This window comes from Macaca nemestrina, chromosome 15, assembly GCF_043159975.1.
Source record: "Macaca nemestrina isolate mMacNem1 chromosome 15, mMacNem.hap1, whole genome shotgun sequence".
In the NCBI taxonomy this organism is placed as follows: Eukaryota; Metazoa; Chordata; class Mammalia; order Primates; family Cercopithecidae; genus Macaca; species Macaca nemestrina.
In genome coordinates, this window is record NC_092139.1 from 2,491,390 (window position 1) to 2,510,510 (window position 19,121).

The 19,121-nt window shown below is 51.4% G+C and overlaps 1 protein-coding gene across 3 annotated transcripts in view; it reads right to left on the bottom strand.

Moving 5' to 3' along the window:
- Nucleotides 1–3,522: 3,522 nt before the first annotated feature.
- The window catches only part of LOC105470538 (oxysterol binding protein like 2), a 58,870-nt gene continuing 43,271 nt past the window's right edge, over nt 3,523–19,121 (bottom strand). For all 3 annotated transcript variants that reach the window (XM_011722626.3, XM_011722624.2, XM_011722625.3), the window contains exons 8-14: nt 18,592–18,699; nt 17,838–17,927; nt 15,577–15,700; nt 12,967–13,095; nt 10,449–10,572; nt 8,035–8,125; nt 3,523–5,998 (exon numbers count right to left, since the gene is read on the bottom strand). In XM_011722626.3, coding sequence (XP_011720928.1) covers nt 5,896–5,998; nt 8,035–8,125; nt 10,449–10,572; nt 12,967–13,095; nt 15,577–15,700; nt 17,838–17,927; nt 18,592–18,699 — 769 coding nt within the window. In that variant the 3' untranslated portion in view covers nt 3,523–5,895. The remainder of the gene's footprint in view (nt 5,999–8,034; nt 8,126–10,448; nt 10,573–12,966; nt 13,096–15,576; nt 15,701–17,837; nt 17,928–18,591; nt 18,700–19,121) is intronic.

Here is a 19,121-nt window from a genome sequence, read left to right on the forward strand (position 1 = left end):
TGTCAGCAGAAGACACCGCCGGATGTTTCACCCAAGAGGTCACAGGCGGCAAAGGCACCGTGGCAAGCTGCTCCACACCATTATTCATGAGAGAAATGCCAATGAAATACACCTGCTGGGGCTAAAAGCAAACGACAGAAGGTGCCAGGCAAAGTTGGGAATGCCAATGGCACGGCTACTTGGGAAAAGCGTTAGGCAGGGGTAGGGTTTTTTAAACTTTTTTTTTTTTTTTTTTTTTGAGATGGAGTCTTACTCTATCCCCTAGGCTGGAGTGCAGTGGCTTGATCTCAGCTCACTGCAGCCCCCGCCTCCCGGGTTCAAGCAGTTCTCCCACCTCAGCCTCCTGAGTAGCTGGGATTACAGGTGCACGCCACCAGGCCCAGCTAATTTTTGTATTTTTATTAGAGATGGGGTTTCACCATGTTGGCCAAGCTGGTCTCGAACTCCTGAGCTTGAGCGATCCACCCACCTCGACCTCCCAAAGTGCTGGAATTACAGGTGTGAGCCACCACGCCTTGCGTTTCTTTTTTTTTTTTTTTTAACATTTTAAAAATGTCTAAGACAAGTCACAACTGAGCAGAGGGCGAACAGTTCTGGTTCCCCTGGGTGTTCGGTGAGCTGCACCGACACCAGGTCAGCACCCAGAGTCCGCCATTTGCATCGAGGTCCACCATCGGTCCATCTGTGCTGCCACACCACCACCACTGACCAGGCAGTTTACAAAGAACAGAAACTAATTTCGCACAGTTCTGCAGGGCAGGAAGTCAGCGTCAGTGGGGTGGCAGGCTTGGTTTCTGGTAAGAGATGCTCTCCCCATCTGACATGGCGCTGATGCTCTGTGGGGCAGACCAGGCAGTGTGGGATGAGCCTCTGGCTCCAGGCTCAGGCAATGATGGTGGAGCCCCACAGCCACACACCTGGAGCATTCCGAGAGCATGGATGTCTCATGGACCGTGTGTCCCTCTGCCCCAGCCACAGTGACCACTGGGATGACCGTGTCTGCTCAGCTCACACTCCTGAAAAGCACGGAGGTGCTGGAGCCACTTACGGCAGAAGGCAGGCAGCTGAAACCTGTGGCACCAGGCACTTTGCTGCTTCTAGCAGTAGCCTCCCCCTGCCAACGAAGGGGAGTCCATCAGAGCCTCCTGCTGCTTGGAGAACCTGGGCGCTCCACCCCTTGCATGTGCCACCCAACAGGTCTCACGAGTGTTCCCCAGTCTCCTCCCCACAGGGCAGTTTTTGAAAATGAGCATTTGCTTGGCCAATCCTCAGGAACACACGGTCCAAACATCTGATAACTGGGCATGAGGACTCATGCATAGCAGATTTGTAGCCCTTTTCAAAATGGCCAGAGCGGCTGAGATGGCGAAAAATTGCTCAATGTAAAACAAAGGTCACCGGCTGCCCGTCTTCAGAGAATCTTCATTCAAAACTTAGAGGCTAACATTTATTCTCACAGATGTGTACACAGCCCTCTGAAAAACCTGAGGATGACTGTGTTAATGCAGATTGGCACTGAGTTATTAAATATTATAAAATAAGCGCGTTCTGCTGGCATCTTTTCTCAGCTGCCGTGTCCATGCTGCCTGCTGGGATGAATGGCGCTGGAGGAGCAGCTGGGCGCAGGCATGGTGAGGGGTGAGGGCCTGGGAGGCGTGGGCAACAGGAGCGCCCGGCTGCATGCCATCGCCCTCTGCAGAGCCACCATCGCACTTCTAAACATCTGGCCACAGCAGCCTGGCTCCCAAAGCTCACCAAGCGAAGGACCGACTGCAAAGTGAACTTCGTACCCAGAATTGGCAAACGTGGCTTTTGCCTCCCAGAAATTTTACATCAGCCTGTAGAGGACGGTGAGGGACATCTTTTGAGGGGTCCTGAGGGAGACCCAGCTCCTACGCTGCCTGGCGAGCAGCAGGAGCCACAGCCAAGTTCTTGGCCACCGCAGGGGCCCCGTCTTTTGTGCCCACTTTACACACAGGGAAGTCCAGACGTGCCCATCAGAGAAAACTGGGACCATCATGACTTCCCTCGGATGGATCGAACTCTCCTCTGGGTCCAGCTGTGCCCCTTGCCCACGCCCTGTGAACTCTGTCGCCCAGCACAGTGGGAAGCTCATCGGAACTTGTAACTGTCTTTGCTTTGTTTTCCTTCACGGAAATGACAAGAACCTTTAAAACTTGTAAATCCCCATTTCTGCTGGGGAGAAATTTTCCCCAAAGAGCAGGACGCAGGACGCCTTGTGAGGAGGCCTCCAGGAATTTCTCTCGTCCTGTTCGAACCTCCTGACCTTGTGTTCGGATGTGTCTGGCAACCCGTGGCAGGTCCTTGGTGTTTAAGGCCAGTGCCCCAGATGGACAGCTCCATGCTCAGACACGTGGACAGTGGGGTGCCCGGAGGCCACCAGGGTGGCATGTGGCACTTCAAGTGCTGGGCCCTGCTGGGTCTGACATTGGCGTCCCCTGCAGCAGACTGCTTGTGGGCAGAGTTGTAGCCCTGACCCTCCAACCAGCACACATGCCGTGAGTTCTGGAGATGGTGTCTGGGAGCGGTGGTGGTGACCGGGGGCACCTGCAGGCACCGCTCTTCTGTGCCAGCTTTCCCACTTGCCAATGGAGGCTGGGAAACACATGGCGCACACAGGCGCCTCCCCACGATCAAGGCCTCTGGGACGCTGGCTCAATCTCCGCCCAGACAGCAGTCTCTGGAGGGTCTGGCCTCAGGGAAGCCTGCATCAGCAAAACGCTGGATGCCCATCAGGGCCCGGGACCAGAGCCGGCTGCCCCCACTTCCCACAACCCCAGCCTCGCCCAGTGAGAAGGCTACAGGTGCTGGTGACACCTGACCCCTCACTGGCCTCGGACACTAGGGCAGGGCAGACGTCGCAGGTGGCTAGCGACTCAGATCCACACCATCATCCCGGGTGAGCCTGGTGAGCAGCGATGCCAACGTGTGCTTCACATACAGCTCTCCGGGAGGCACGCCTGTTCACCATTCTGTCTCCAGCAGCTCACAATACATATACCCTGAACCAATGACCATGGAAATGAATTCTAATTTCAATTAGCAATAGAATCCAATCAAGGTATTAGGTTCTGTTGGGGAATAAACTTGCTAGGTTTTTCATTCTGTAAGGACATCCTACATGACAAGATTAATTTTAAAAGAACCAAGGTCCTGGTACAGTAGCTCACACCTGTAATCCTAGCACTTTGGGAGGCTGAGGCAGAGGATAGCTTAAGGCCAGGAGTTTGAGACCAACCTGGTATGCAAAAACGAAACCCCATCTCTACAAAAAATGTTTAAAAATTAAAAAAACCTCTCACTCTGATGGTGGAACTAGCTACTTGGGAGGCTGAGGCTAGAGGACCGCTTGAGCCCAGGAAGCCGAGGCTGCAATGAGCTATGATTGCACCACTGCACTCAAGCCTGGGCAACTGACCCTATCTCTAAAAGTGAATCAAGCACCAAGACCCTTGGTCAAGGCCATACTCACACTCAAACACGTGGCCCACGAGAAGGCCATCGCTTTGCACACATTAAGTGCTGGCCATCTTTATTAAATAGAGATGTTTAACATTCAATAGATATCAAAGGTGACAAAAGTTAGGTCATAGTTTACGTGTTAGCATTTGCAGAAACAAAAATAATAAAAAGTTAAAATAACCTTTGACACACAGCTGCCTTTGCAATCAGCCTTCCTACCGTTCTTCCTCCACCTCTGGTTTGGTGTCTGTGCTCAGGGACAGCAGAAGAGGGGCCATCTATGCAGCCAACGAGCCCCTGAAATACCAGGAGCCTGGTGCTGGGAGAGGACTTGGAAACAAACCTGTTGGCAAATTATCTTAACCAGGAAGAATTGGAACGATCAGTAAGAAGTCGTTAAACTTCCCTAAATGCAGTCACTTTCAATGTGTCTGAGTCTCACCTTTGGATGTTCTCAGCTTTTAATCTTTCTTGGAGAATGAGCTGGTTCACAGCCGCAGTGTGGAAAAGCAGGTAGCCCTCCACCAGAGGCACATGGGCTCCACCTTCCAGCCATTGGGGATTTCCAAGTCTCCTCTTTGAAAAATGCCACAATCCTAAATCCTCAGACCCAGTTACAAGTCACCAAGTGCTTCTGTTCAGACACTTCTGAGTGGCTGGTACGGAGCTCGCAGGTCCCAAGGATGACACAGGACTCGGCACCGAACACCACTGCTTCCAACTTCCAAAGCCACACAGGACTCAGCACCAAACACCATCGCTTCCAGCTTCCAAAGCCACACGGGACTTGGCACCAAACACCATCGCTTCCAGCTTCCAAAGCTACAAAATCAAGCTTTCAAAACACATGTTCACTTCTAGAAGTGCTTCCATCACAGGTGTGGTGTGGAAACCAAGACACACGCAGGTGGCACCTGTCATTCAGAAGTGCCGGCCTTAGTAACCTGGACTCCAAGCAGCTGTGCGTTGAGTGTGTGTGCATGCACACAACCGACAGTCCTTCATTCAAAGTGCTCCACTGTGATCTCTCGTGTTGACAATTCTACATAAAGAAAATCAGTCACGGCCAGGCACAGTGGCTCATGCCTGTAATCCTAGCACTTTGGGAGGTTGAGGCAGATTACTTGAGGTTGGGAGTTCGAGACCAGCCTAACATGGTGAAACCCCATGTCTACTAAAAATACAAAATTAGCCAGGCGTGGTGGCGCATGCCTGTAATCCCAGCTACTCGGGAGGCTGAGGCAGGAGAATCGCTTGAACCCAGGAGGCGGAGGTTGCGGTGAGCCGAGATCGTGCCATTGCACTCCAGCCTGGGCAACAAGAACGAAACTCCATCTCAAAAAAAAGAAAAAAAAAAGAAAGAAAATCAGTCACTTGATAAAGGTGAATGCTGAGATGGACACATACCTATTTTTGGTTAAATAACTTTAATTACACCACTGTAAGTAGATTCTGCCTCTGACCGTCCCACAGCACACAACCGGATGTGATTCTTGTCACTTCTATTTTAAACATGCATACTGGGAAAACAGAAACACAAGAGTGCTATGGGTACACGCGACGTGTAAAAAGAAATGAACCCCTTGAAGACATGGACATGGTGTGCGGTGACAGCCAGGCCTCACTGACGACAGGGCACGCAAGTTGGAGCCAGGACGCCTCTGAGGCGGGAGCAGTCTTAGGATTTCCTGTCATGCTCTTGATGCTTCTGCCCACTCTGGGTTGTCACGGTGATGCTTCATTTTGGACAGTATAAAACCGGTGATTAATGCATATCTTGCTCTTCAGCAAAATACTATTCAAGTAGTTTTAACTTAAATATTTTAAAAGTAATCTTTACATTATTGAAGATTGTTAAAAAATACAGAATCTGACAACTGTTCACTCAATCTGATGCTCTGAAACTCTTCACTTCTGTATTACCATAATTTAGAAGGCAATCCCTGGCCTTTATCAAGCTCTCTGCAGGATTATTTTCAAGATCCATCTTTCCCCCACTGGTTCGAGTTTAAAAGACTTTCAGAACCTTTTGCCACTGCATTATAAGGAGAACATGAACCCCTTCCCACTACTTCCTTTAGCTACACATTCTATGACTGAGAGTGAGCTGGAAGCTAAACAAGCCCCAGCTGATTTCTGCCACATACAAGGGCGCTGTGAAGAATTTCCCTGTTGAAACCTTAATGAAGACGATGATCCCAAGTGAAGCTTTATGAAGAGACGGCACAGCAGAGTGAAATGTTTGGCAATCAACAGTGAATTAGAATTACATCCTTGATCAGGGACGGTGCTGTCGCCGCGAACACAGTCGTTAGAAAAGTTGGTTTCTGCTGTGACGAGGCTCAGAGTGGCCACTCGAGGAAGTCCAGCCTCGTCAGCCTCCGGTCCTGGGCCCCAGGCCCCTCCAGGCCCTCAGTAGATATCTGGGCAGTCGGAGAAATTCCGCTCAAAGTAATCCCCTGCATACAACCAGTCGGGGGTCCCAGTGTAGGGGTTATTGCCTGGGTAGAACCACCTGCCGGACACAAGGGAGGGGTCAGAAGATGCTCACCCCAAAAGGAAAACGCAGCCCTGCTCTGGGGGCAGGAGTGTGTTCCCCCAATTCAGCACCATCACAGTACCATGGGTTTTAAAATGCAGCCCAGGGTAACAACCTCAATGGAGGATTACTGATCCTGTGGTCACGTGAATGCTGGAACCTAAAGATATGCAGCCACCCATGTCCATTTCACTTCCCAACAAAATCTGGAGGGTTTAACTCAACACAAAATCCTCACACTGGGCGCTTATCAGAGAAGTTGCTGGAGCCTAAATAATGCCTCTCCCCTTTCAAGGCAAAAGCAGTTACACTGTTCATATCTGCTTTCATTTGAAGCAAACCAAGTATTTGATTTTTTAATTGAGGACAAAGGAAGACATTATAGGCAAAGAGAAGGTAGCACAGGGCCCGGGTGTTGGGGCTGGCTCAGCCGCCATCCGCAGCGCCCAGTTGGCACTCAGGGCCCAAGGGGAGTCCTTGGGGCTGGTTCAGCCGCCATCCACAGTGCCCAACTGGCACTCAGGGCCCAAGGGGAGTCCTTAGTGTTGGGGGTGGGGTGGGGGGGGCACTCACAAAGGAGAAGACATTTTCTTCAAAGGATAAAAGATCATTATTTTCACATATTTTTTAACACTTTAAAAAAACAATGAAGAGGCCGGGCGCGGTGGCTCACGCCTGTAATCCCAGCACTTTGGGAGGCCGAGGCGGGCGGATCATGAGGTCAGGAGATCGAGACCACAGTGAAACCCCGTCTCTACTAAAAATACAAAAAATTAGCTGGGCGCGGTGGCTCATGCCTGTAATACCAGCTATTCGGGAGGCTGAGGCAGGAGAAAGGCGTGAACCCGGGAGGCGGAGCTTGCAGTGAGCCGAGACTGCGCCACTGCACTCCAACCTGGGCGACAGAGCGAGACTCCGTCTCAAAAACAAAACAAAACAAAACAAAACAATGAGGAAAGGTTAACTATTTTAAAGCTGATTTTTCTCTGGATTAAGGGCAAATTCCAAATATCAAACCATTCAAAGCCTAGTATTAAATTAAATTGGAAGCCCAAACAGTGAGAATTGGTTTCAAAATGCCAGCCACAAGTAAATCATTGGATACCATTGTTATTGGGCCTTGAAAATGGATCCTACCAAGTAGGTGGCCTAACAGAATTAAGATGCTTCACAAATACCCAAAGATTGTTCTAACGAACTAAAACCTTTTACTTATAAATACATTTAAAATTATACTTATTACAGTACATTACTGATTGAATCCTTATTCAATGGTTCTTTTCTCTTATGACTATTATAGAATAAACTACAGCCAGCTTAGGACAGTTACAGAAACAGGAATCATGTCCTGGCAGCTGATGCTTCTGTGAGACCCACGCGGGCCCACGCCATCGTCCCAGCCTCTGTGTGCACAGATGCCATGGCACAGCACACGGGATTTAATTTTCACAAAACCTTTCCAGGTCACAGTGTGAAGATCAGCCTGAGTGGCGCTGACAGGAAGATGTGGTATTGGTGTGACAGGCGCGGCCTCCACACGGTGCCACCTCCCGACCCACAGTGGCTGTGGCCCTGGGGGACCTCAACACTCACCAGCTGTGTTTTCCTAAAGGGAGCAGCCACATTCAGGCAACATTTTCTCTTTAACTTTGCCACAGTTGAGAAGAAAGCTTTGGGCCAACACACCATGAGGCCCGGCAGTAGGCCCAGGTCTGAGGTGACAGGCGCTCTGCACAGGCCACCCCCAGCCGGATGGTCTCGGCAAAGTGTGCACTAAGTTGGGATGGGCTCTCACCTGGGCAGTGGGAACCACATGGGTCAGGGGCAACCACTGGTGTCACTACCTTAATGGAGCCATGGAACAGCAACTGTCCAGCCACAGGGGTGTGGGGGTGAGAGAAGGTGCTCCCCACCATCCCCAGATGTGTGTGGGGCCTCTTGGCTGTCCCCAGGTGTGTGTGGGGCCTCCTCACTCCTTGCTGCCCCAGCCTGCGTGGCTACCACCTACTCACCTCGTCTGCCACTCCGCCTCCTCCCTGGCCCGCTCCCTCCGCGCTTCTCTCTGTTTCTCCTCCAGCCGCTCCTTCTCCTGGCTGGCCAGATCTAGGATAGAAACAAACAGTTTAGGTTAGACAGAGACCTCAGAACCGTACCCTGCCACCCCCCGTGCACCTAGATCTCTAGATGGCATGTCTCACTGTGGCTGGAATGCCACAGACAACAGCTTTTCTGATTGGGAAACCAAACACAATCACAACTGCCGAGGCCAGCTGCCAGTGCGCCAATGGGGCCCTTCCGAAATGGAGCTGAGCAGAGTGGGGGGGCTGCGTGTGCTGCACGTTCTACAACAGCGCGACTCAAAGTCTGCGGGTGCAGGAGTCTGAAGGACAGGCAGGGCCTGAGCACCACCTGATGCCCTAGTGTGCAAGCAGGCGCTCAGGACGGGAAGCCAGCCCCACCATGGGCTGTGCAAATCAGAGCCCATCTTTCAACCAAAGACGAGCTCCATTTAGCCTTAACCTTCCAGGGTAACTGCCATGTGGCTTCTGTGAAGGACTGGGCATATATTCTGAATACAAAGCATGAGAAGTTACATCCCTTCCCAAGTCACACTCCTCGTGAGCTGGGTTTCTCTCCGAACACATCACTAATTCAAGCCAGGTGCGGTGGCTCATGCCTGCGTCCCAGCACTTCCAAGGGCTGAGGTAGGCGGATCGCTCAAACCCAAGAGCTGGAGACCAGCCTGGGCAACATGGCAAAACTCCATCTCTATAAAAAATACAAAAATTAGGCCAGGTGCAGTGTAATCCCAGCACCTTGGGAGGCCAAGGCGGGTAGATCACCTGAGGTCAGGAGTTTGAAACCAGGCTGGCCAACATGGTGAAACCCTGCCTCTACTAAAAATACGAAAATTAGCTGGGCGTAGTAGCAGGTACCTGTAAACCCAGCTACTCGGGAGGCTGAGGCAGGAGAATCTCTTGAACCTGTGAGGCGGACGTTGCAGTGAGCCGAGATCACACCATTGCACTCCAGCCTGAGCAAAAAAAAAAACCAAAAAAAAACCCTGGCCGGGCGAAGTGGCTCACATCTATAATCCCAGCACTTTGGGAGGCCGAGGCGGGTGGATTGTGAGGTCAGGAGATTGAGACCATCCTGGCTAACACGGTGAAACCCCGTCTCTATTAAAATATATAAAACATCAGTCAGGCGTGGTGGTGGCGCCTGCAGTCCCAGCTACTCGGGAGGCTTAGGCAGGAGAACAGCCTGAACCCAGAAGGCGGAGCTTGCAGTGAGCCGAAATCGTGCCACTGCACTCCAGCCTGGGGGACACAGCAAGACTCTGTCTAAAAAACAACCTGCAAAAATTAGCCAGGTGTGGTGGCATGCACTTGTAGCCCCAGCTACTTGGGAGGCTGAGGCAGGAGGATCGCTTGAACCTGGGAGGTTGAGGCTGCAGTGAGCCGATATCGCACCACCTTACTCCAGCCTGGGCAACAGAGTGAGATCCCGACTCTAAAAATAAATAAATGAAACATCACTAACTCAAAACCCAGGACACTTTAGATATGCCTCCTCAGCCAGGAGGTTCCCTGCAGATTCCATCGAGATGAGTGAGTGAGAGAGACAGTTGTTCATCAGCCACGTTACAGACGAATGCTGCATGCAGAGCCCACCGGGAGAGTGTGAGGCCGCAGGATACGCCACACACGGGCCAGTGACCGCACTGAGGGCTACACGGATCCTCACGGTGGAACACCTGCAGTTTTCAAAATGTAATCTTAACTTTTGTTTAATAAAAAAAAATGAGGAACTTGCACTTCGTTTTTACTGTGTTTTTTGTTGTTGTTTATGAGACAGGGTCTCGCTCTGTCGTCCTGGCTGGAGCGCAGTGGCACAATCTCGGCTCACTGTCACCTCCACCTCCTGGGTTCAAGTGATTCTTGTGCCTCAGCCTCCCAAGAAGCTGGGATTACAGTTGGACACCACCGTGCCTGCCTAATTTTTTGTATTTTTAGTAGAGATAGGGTTTCGCCATGTTGGCCAGGCTGGTTTCGAACTCCTGACCTCAGGTGATCCACCAGCCTTGGCCTCCCAAAGTGCTGGGATTACAGGCGTGAGCCACCGCGCCTGGCCTAGGACTTGTACTTTGTATGTATTCTTTTTCATTTCATTTTCTAGTAATGTAATTTTAATTTATTTACAAAAGGTTTGGTCTGAGGCAGGCAAGAGATCTTTAAAGCTCATCACCGCAGATGGTCTGAGAAGCCTAGCTGGAAGGCCTGCAGCCTGCCTGTTTGTTTAGGGAGAGGGACCAGGCTCCCCTTTTAGGGGAGAGCCTGGCTTCTGCCACCGAGTGCTTTGTGCTCTCCCACCCTAGCCAGGGCGCCCTTGGCCCCAGCTCCCTCCTCTGACTGCAGGGACGCACCCATGTTGCCATTCTCCATGCCGCGGATGTCAGGGCGCAGGCGGCAGTCCGTAGGCGGCAGGGTCTTCTCCATGCCTGTCTCCAGCTCGTTGAGGCTCACAGTGAAACTGGTGAAATTATACATCTGTGGAGCAGGCACAGAGATGCGACCTCAGCAGGGCCTCTGAACCATGGACGATGCTCCAAGACCCCCAGTGGGCCTCTGAAACCCACAGGTGCTACCTGACTGCCACCATGGGAACCTACTTCCACTCACGTCTTCCACCCGCAAATTCCATGCCTCTGCCATCTTCACTAAGTGCGTATCATGCACTGTGGCTGTAACGTTTGCACTTTGAGGTGTAACAGCAAAACTCACACACATTTCTTTTTCTATCTTCACAATTTCATTGACAGATTTGTCACCAGCTTGCTGGAAACACTTCGGCCACGCTACCTGTCTCCCGCTCCTAAACCCTCAGCTTGTACCTGCTCCTTCCCTGCCCTCAGCCACACCTGCCCACAGATTCCTCCTCTTTACCCCTGCAGCTGCCAAAGCCTCAGCCCTGGGAGCAAGTTAATCTGTCACATTAAAAACTGGAATGCTGGCCGGGCGCGGTGGCTCAAGCCTGTAATCCCAGCACTTTGGGAGGCCGAGGCGGGCGGATCACAAGGTCAGGAGATCGAGACCACAGTGAAACCCTGTCTCTACTAAAAATACAAAAAATTAGCCGGGCACGGTGGCGGGCCAGAGCCTTGCTCTGCCTGACTTCTGGCTTGCAGCTGTCTGCTCAGTGTCTCGTGGACAGCACACCCGAGCGGGCCTGTAGCAGCACCCTGCACCCACAGCCTCCCGGCCTCTGCACCCACAGCCTCCCGGCCTCTGCACCACAGCCTCCCGGCCTCTGCAGCCCTCAGGGCCCCGGCTCCACTCAGGTCCTCCTGCCACAGCCAGGCCCTCCAGCCGCCACCCATGTCCTCCTCTTCTGTTGCTGCCCTCACAGCATATCAACAAGCAGCCAGAAAGGCCACAGGAAACATCAACCGCACCCGTCATTCCCTGTTCAAATGATTCATGGTGCCCCATGTCACTCATAACAAATACTGAAGTCATCTGGAGACCCCTGCACTCCCCCCACCCTCATCCTCATGGCCCCCTGGGCCTTCTAGCCCTCATACACTAGTCTACTCCAGGGGGCTCTGCCCTGGCTGTCCCCTCCGCCCAAATGCAATCCCTAGACACCCCCACCCCTACCCCATGACTGAAGCCACAGCACTCAGATGCCCTCCCTAGCACCCAAGGCACCACCTGGCTCTCAGGTGTGAGTCAACCACCTGCCCCACCTCCCTGCTGGGACCTCATCCGCCTGGTCCCAGAGCCCAGGCCCACAGGGCCTGGCAGGCAGAAGGACTCAACACATATGCTGAGCCAAAGGCTGGAAGCACAAGTTATCGTTAAAGAGACTTCCCTGAAAAAATACATAAGCAATTTTCCTAATAATAAATTTAAAATACCAATAGTATCGTTGGCAGGCCACAGTGTCTCATGCCTGTGGTCCCAGCAACTCAGGAGGCCAAGGCAGGAAGATTGCTTGAGGCCAGGAGTTTGAGACCAGCCTGGGCAACACAGCAAGACCTCCTCTCTACAAAAAATAGAAAATTAGTCTGGCATGGTGGCACACGCCTGTGGTCCTTGCTACTTAGGAGGCTGAGGTGGGAGGATCACTTGAGCCCAGAACTTGGAGACTGCAGTGAGCCAAGATCAAACCACTGCACTGCAGCCTGGGTGACAGAGCGAGGCTCTGCCTCTATCAAAAAAGAAAACAGCATTGTTAAAGCAGTTCATGCTCTAATCAAATGATAACAGCGACTGTTGAGATAACGTGTTTAGAGTGAAGGTTTTGCTTCCTTTTCTGTATTTTACACGTTCTGCTCTGTTTATGGGACATAAAAAATTGCATAATTTGCATATATTTTATATATAAATAAGAATTTATAAAAGATACTAAAATATTACATGTGATATTTATCATATAACCATATATCACATTTTGTCATAAGACATGTAGTTTATCTATATTTAATAAAAATTATAAGTGAAATTTTCAAAAATAAATATCACAATGCATTTAAGCATCTAAATTGACAAGTTAGAAAAGCAATCTCCCGAACAAGTCTGGAAGGCTCTTTTGATAAGATGCACTCGGTGTGGGCCTTGGCCGGCAATGGCTGCGTCTGTCTGATGTTCCCAGGGGAAGCACAAGCATGTGTGCCTGGAGCAGCGGTGCCCGGCCCCAACAGCGGGCCCCAAGGCAGGCAAGCACAGGGCCGGGACACAGCTCCAGGGACAACAGAAGCCAATTCAACACGGGCAGAGGCCCCTCCGTCTGCTCTGGGACAACAGGCTGAGGCAAGGTGGCACACAAGGGCCCAAGGACAGGGAAGAGCCGAGGTGCTGGGCTCAGGGGCAGGTCTGATGTGGGCAGGCAGTAAGGCCTGGCCTCACAGCGGGGGCGTCAGGCCACAGAGGGACACAGACCTGGGCAGAGTTGGGGGGCCGGGTGTTGATCCTCCAGAGCAGCTTGCTGCCGGGAATGACCTGCACGGTCTCCTGGGCCACAGGCACGTCGTCAGCCACATCGCTGTCAGCCTTCCCAGAGCTGTCATCCTGAAACACAGAACCCTGCTGGGTGGCTGCCCACGGCCAGGCCGCTCTTGGCCAGGAGGACAGCTATTCTCAGAGCACCTTTCAGACCAGTCACCGTGCCTGAGCAGAGCCAGGCGGCCTTTTTTTTTTTTTTAGACGGAGTCTCGCTCTGTTGCCCAGGCTGGAGTGTAGTGGTGCGATCTCGGCTCACTGCAAGCTCCGCCTCCCGAGTTCAAGAGATTCTCCTGCCTCAGCCTCCTGAGTAGCTGGGATTACAGGCACCCACTACCACACCCAGCTAATTTTTTGTACTTTTAGTACAGACTGGGTTTCACTATGTTGGCCAGGCTGGTCTCGAACTCCTAACCTCAGGCAATCCACCTGCCTCGGCCTCCCAAAGTACTGAGATTACAGGCGTGAGCCACCACGCCCGGCCTTTTTTTTCCCTAAACTAAGGACAAAATCGAATTTCCTCTCCAGTCTATGACACTGTCTGTCCATCACTGTATGGAGAGGAGCTGGACCCCAGTCCCTAAAGCAGCTCACACTCCCTTCGTGGGGCTGTGCTGTGTGTTCTAACTGATACCAAAAGCAGAGACAACAGGAGGTCAGTGGCCAGGCGTGTTCCCCTTCGGGAGACACGGTACACGTGACACGGCACTTCACGGAGTCTGAGCGCGACTACGCCGCGGTGCTTCCAAGCAGTATGTTCGTTCTCACGCACGGCACCTCTCCAGAAGGCAGGTTCTGGGACTGAGAGCTTTCTAGATGGCGCAGCTTTGCCCTCCATCAAGAAATGGCTCCTGTGTGGGGATTTCAGACTCTCTACATCCTGATGAAAAGAAAAAACCTGCCACATTGCTTCTCAAAATCAATGGGTCCTAGAAAAGGGAGAGAATGATTCCAGATGCAGCTGTGCAAGGAGATGACTGAAAACAAGCGAGTCCAAGCCCAGGGCTTCCTGCACCAGCAGGGCTGTATTCACACTGGCTGTAGGCCCCCTGGCCCAGGGCTGGGCGAGGGGGAGCCGCAGCTCAAGGACAAGCCTTCACAGAAAACTCTCCTGTTTCTAGGTCACCTCAAGGAGTAGCAAAGCATCAAAAAACATCACTAAATGGATTTACCCTTCTAGGTCTGTCTAGTGTGTAAGCAGAAGTTTCCTTTTTAAATAAAAGAGGGTGATTAGAAAAGGTGTCTAACAGTACATGAATACTACAACATAAAAAACACTTGGGATCCGGAGGAGGCTGAACGTTTCCGTTAAATAAATATCGAACATTTCAGGCTTGGTACATTCCAATTCATTATGTAGAAAATATGACACCTCTTTTGAACTATCGCTTTTATTTTTAAGTTCAAGAACAACTAGTTTTAAGGTAATAAGTATTCCAAAGCTCTAGGGGGAAAAGCCTTGCCAATACTTTCTGGCTGTTGAATATATTATCTGGTACTCACAACTAAAAACAAAAAATTGAAATTCACTTGATTTTTAAAAATATGTCTAGGCTAACTCAAAGAAAGCGAGAAGATTTATTAAGAAGGACCCAGAACCTGGAGTTTCCAGAAAAGAAATGGCCTTGGCCGGGCGCAGTGGCTCAAGCCTGTAATCCCAGCACTTTGGGAGGCCGAGACAGGTGGATCATGAGGTCAGGAGATCGAGACCATCCTGGCTAACACGGTGAAACCCCGTCTCTACTAAAAAATACAAAAAAAAACTAGCCGGGTGAGGTGGCGGGCGCCTGTAGTCCCAGCTACTCGGGAGGCTGAGGCAGGAGAATGGCGTGGACCCGGGAGGCGGAGCTTGCAGTGAGCTGAGATCCGGCCACTGCACTCCAGCCTGGGAGACAGAGCGAGACTCCGTCTCAAAAAAAAAAAGAAATGGCCTTGCCTGAGGTTCCCTCAGATACTTCCAGCCATGGGGGCCAGTGACTATGTATGACTCTAGGGCACTGGGGCCCACAGTTTATAGCAGCAGCCTCTGTGCAACCAAAATATAGATAAATCGGCTGGGTGTTGTGGTTCATGCCTATTAGTAATCCCAGCACTTTGGGAGGCCGAGGTGCGAGGACTGCTTGAGCCCAGGAGTTCAAGAGCAACATAGCAAGACCCCCATTTCTACAAAAAAATAAAAATTAGTCAGGCATGGTGGTGCATGCCTATAGCCCTAGCCACTTGGGAGGCTAAGGAGGGAGGACCACTTGAGCCTGGTAACTGGAGGCTGCAGTGAGCTATGACTACACCACTGCACTCCAACCTGGGTGACAGAGGAAGACCCTGACTTGGGAAAAAAAAAAAAAAACGGAAAGAAATACAGATAACCCCCCCCCCACTGATACTGGACCCCACAACACGTGGTTCAACTGGACAAATTCTGCACATTCATCTCTCCTGCTGGGGCCCAAAGGCTCCCTGCGCCCCTGGCAGGTGAGTTAAAGGCAGCAGCAGCCTGACAACCCTCAGCGCCCAGGGCTCAGCTCTGCCCGGGGATGCCCCAGCCCTTACCAGCTTGGCCTTTCTCAGGTGGTCGCCTCTCCTCTCCTGCTTCTTGAAGGATTCATATGAAACGGGATCTATGCCCCACAAACATTCCGTCCATTTGCCATAGATCACAAAGAGCTTCTTTTTGCTGTAATTAAATGGGATTTTTAAAGCCAAGTTTTAGTCATTACAAACCATTTGTCTAAACACGTAGCACCTTAATTTTGACCCTGGAATAAATCCTCCTCAGGCATGCTTTCTTACGCATTTTGGGACATCTCTGGACATAAATGCAAAGATGAAAATCTGCATTCTGGGACCATTCCGAGCCCTGATACACACCATGGAAAGGAAAATGAAGGGCCAGAAACCTAAAGGATGGACAGCCCACAGGGCTGCAGGAGACGGGAAGGGATGGAAACCCAAAGGAGAGCCGGCCCTCGGGGCTACAGGAGATGGGAAGGGGCAAAAAAAGAGCGAGCGTTTTAAAATGTAAAGCTGCAGGCACCCACTGATCATTTTCAACATGCTGAAAGTGCTGTGTGTGTCCTTCAGCACTTTTCTATCCATCGGTGCAGTCAATGTTGCTTGATCTTTGGTTCCCCACCTGCCTGTTTTCATCAATAACAACCCAGAGACCTTCGCAGAGTGGCCACTAGAGCTCTCGATTCCAAAAGGGATGACGCCAAATAGTGCCAGGCTCCATTTTCTTTCTCTTTTCGCCTCTTGCTGGGAAGAGTCAACCGCGACCACAGACCCCCTGGAAGTGCAGCTCTGACAGGCTCAGGACCCAGGAGGGGAGGGTGTCTCTCTGCCCTTGCAGAGTCGGCACACAGACACGGGAAACTGGGCCAGGCCTCACCTAGCAGACAACCTGGGGACAACTCTCTGTCTCCAAGGACAGAGCACCCTTAAATTTAGGATGGAAAACCGGAAAACCAAAACACACTTTACATGCACTCACTGAGGGTCAGCGAGTCTGGCCTCAGGGCCCCCACCCAGTTCTGGAAAAACACGCTCTACATGCACTCACTGAGGGTCAGCGAGTATTGGCCTTGGCACACCCACCCATTTCTGGAAACAGACAGCCAGTGGCTCCCTGGGCTGAGTTCCAAGGGGCAGAGGCGTCAAGGCACTGTAAGACTGCTGTCCCTTCTAGGTCCACACGTTGATTCTCACATGTTTTATGGGAGAAATGGTCAGTCATAAGCCTGGCCATTTTATTTAAAGGCTGTTGAAACAGGTGCATTTCTGGTATATATTAGAGGGTGGACAGAGCAGAAACACCAACTGTCTTATTTTTTTTTGAGCCAGCCTCTTGCTCTGCCACCCAAGCTGGAGTGCAGTGGCATGATCTTGGCTCACTGCAACCTCCACCTCCTGGGCTCAAGCAATTCTTGTGCCTCAGCCTCCCAAGTAGCTGGGATTACAGATGTGCGCCATCACACCTGGCTAATTTTCGTATTTTTAGTAGAGACAGGTTTTAGTAGAGACGTATTTTTAGTAAAGACAGCCATGCTGGCCAGGCTGGTCTCGAACTCCTGACCTCAGGTGATCTGCCCACCATGGCTTCCCAAAGTGATTGGATTATAGGCGTGAGCCACTGCACCTGGCCCTGTTTTACATTGGGGGCTAGTTTCTAACGGGAAATGTCTAAATTTTAGGAACGAGAAGGAACTTCATGACATTCTATGGCTCAAATTCCTTACTGGAAAAAAAAAAATTGAGACCCAGATTACAAAGTAATTAACCCAAATGGAGAGGAAAAACACTGAAAAATTTGCTAAAACAGTACTGACCATTTCTCTGCTCACAAAAACTTGTGAAAGTCCCTGATTCAGACTGGAGTGAACCGGTCACGTGACACGGACACCCCACCAGCTAACACATTTGAGTCTCGCCTGACAGTATGCACGGGGTGCCCTGCCGGGGGAGGGAAAGCGTAAGGCCACACTTCCCACCTCAGCTCTGCCGCAAAACGCAGTCTCGTCTCATCTCCCAGTGAAAACGGCTGACTTCTCGAGACAATGTTATCAAAAGAAGATGGCCCCAGTAACAAGCCACCTAGAAACTACATTCAAAAATACCCTTCATTTCCTTGTATGCTCAATAACAAAATGTCTTTCCAAAACAAAAAGGAGTCATACTTCTGGACCATGAACAGATGGCATGGTGTACCCGCGTCTCGTGCACGTCGGCACATGCAGGCCCAGGAGCACCTGAGCCCTCTAACGTGGACGCACAGGCTGCAGTGCTGCCCCATGAACCACCTGGCAAGGACCTACTTTTTGTCTTGAATGTGTCCTTCCACCTTGTGAAGTTCTTTTCCAAATAATCCACACGGTTTAAAGTGAAGCACACACTTATGTCCAGTTCTGTGGGGAAAACAAACACAGGTTTCTGCTGCAAGACAGCAAACAGGCAGAAAGGGCAACTCTGTAACGGGAGAAGCGCGATGGAGGACCCTGGAGCAGGCAGGGGCTGACTGCAAATGGGTGCGGTGGGCCTTTGGGGCGATGGAAGTGTTTGAAACTGGAAATGTTGGAAATTGGAGCGATGGAAGTGTTTGAAACGGGCTGTGGGGATAGCTCCATGATTCGGTCAATTTATTAAAAATCACTTAAGTGTCCACTCAGAACAGGTGAATCGTATGATGCATCAATTATACCTCACTAAAGTGGTGAAAAGGCAAAGCCCACCAGTCATAAGCTTCCAGGAACAGGGCATTCGAGCCTGGACAGTGGCCAATGGCTGCGGACGGCCACCGCGCTGCACCTGGCAATGACACAGCTCTTCGGCATAGCTCAAAGCCTTCAAGTAACGACCGTGACTACAAATGAGGCCGTGAACGAGGAGCACCCATGGCCAACACCGGTCAGAGTCAAGTCCAGGCAGCTGCTATGCCTGGGCTGGTGGGGACACGGCAGCAGCTCGTTGAGGCTGAGCTAAAGCCCACCAGGAGCGCGGACGCTCACGCTCCCTGGCTCACCATCCCCACCCGGAGCCTCGCACTCTCACCCAACAGTGGGGTGCTGTCACCTGTGGTTTAAAATCTCCACTGTCCCATACTGCTCTATCCACAGCTTCCCGATGATGACGTTGTGGACACAGCAGGTGGGGTTGGTCCAGGTGTAGGCTTCGTTATGTCTGTGAAGACACCAGAAAACAAGCGGTCAGAGCGCAGAAAAGGCAAGACACGACGTGACCTAAGATGCAACGACCAGGCAGTGCTGGGTCACAGCAGCTGGCGCCCGCAGGACAGCAGCATGCTGCTTTGAAGCCCCTGCGACGGAGGCCGTGTGTTTAGCATGCGTTTGAAATGTACTTCTTCTTTCCTTTGTAGCATCTACAAAGCTTTCTACTTAAATGTCAAGACATGTTAATAAGCAATCAAAGAAGACTGAACAAAGAGAAATGGCTTTCCTGTGAAGTCGTCAAAAGAAAAGCGACCTCCCCAAACACACATGGCAGGAACGCAGGGTCCTGGGCACGCGGCCTGGCTATCTGCGGAGCCGGCACGGGGCTGTGGAGGGTGCAGGGTTTTCACCGCACTCCACACACTTGTTTCT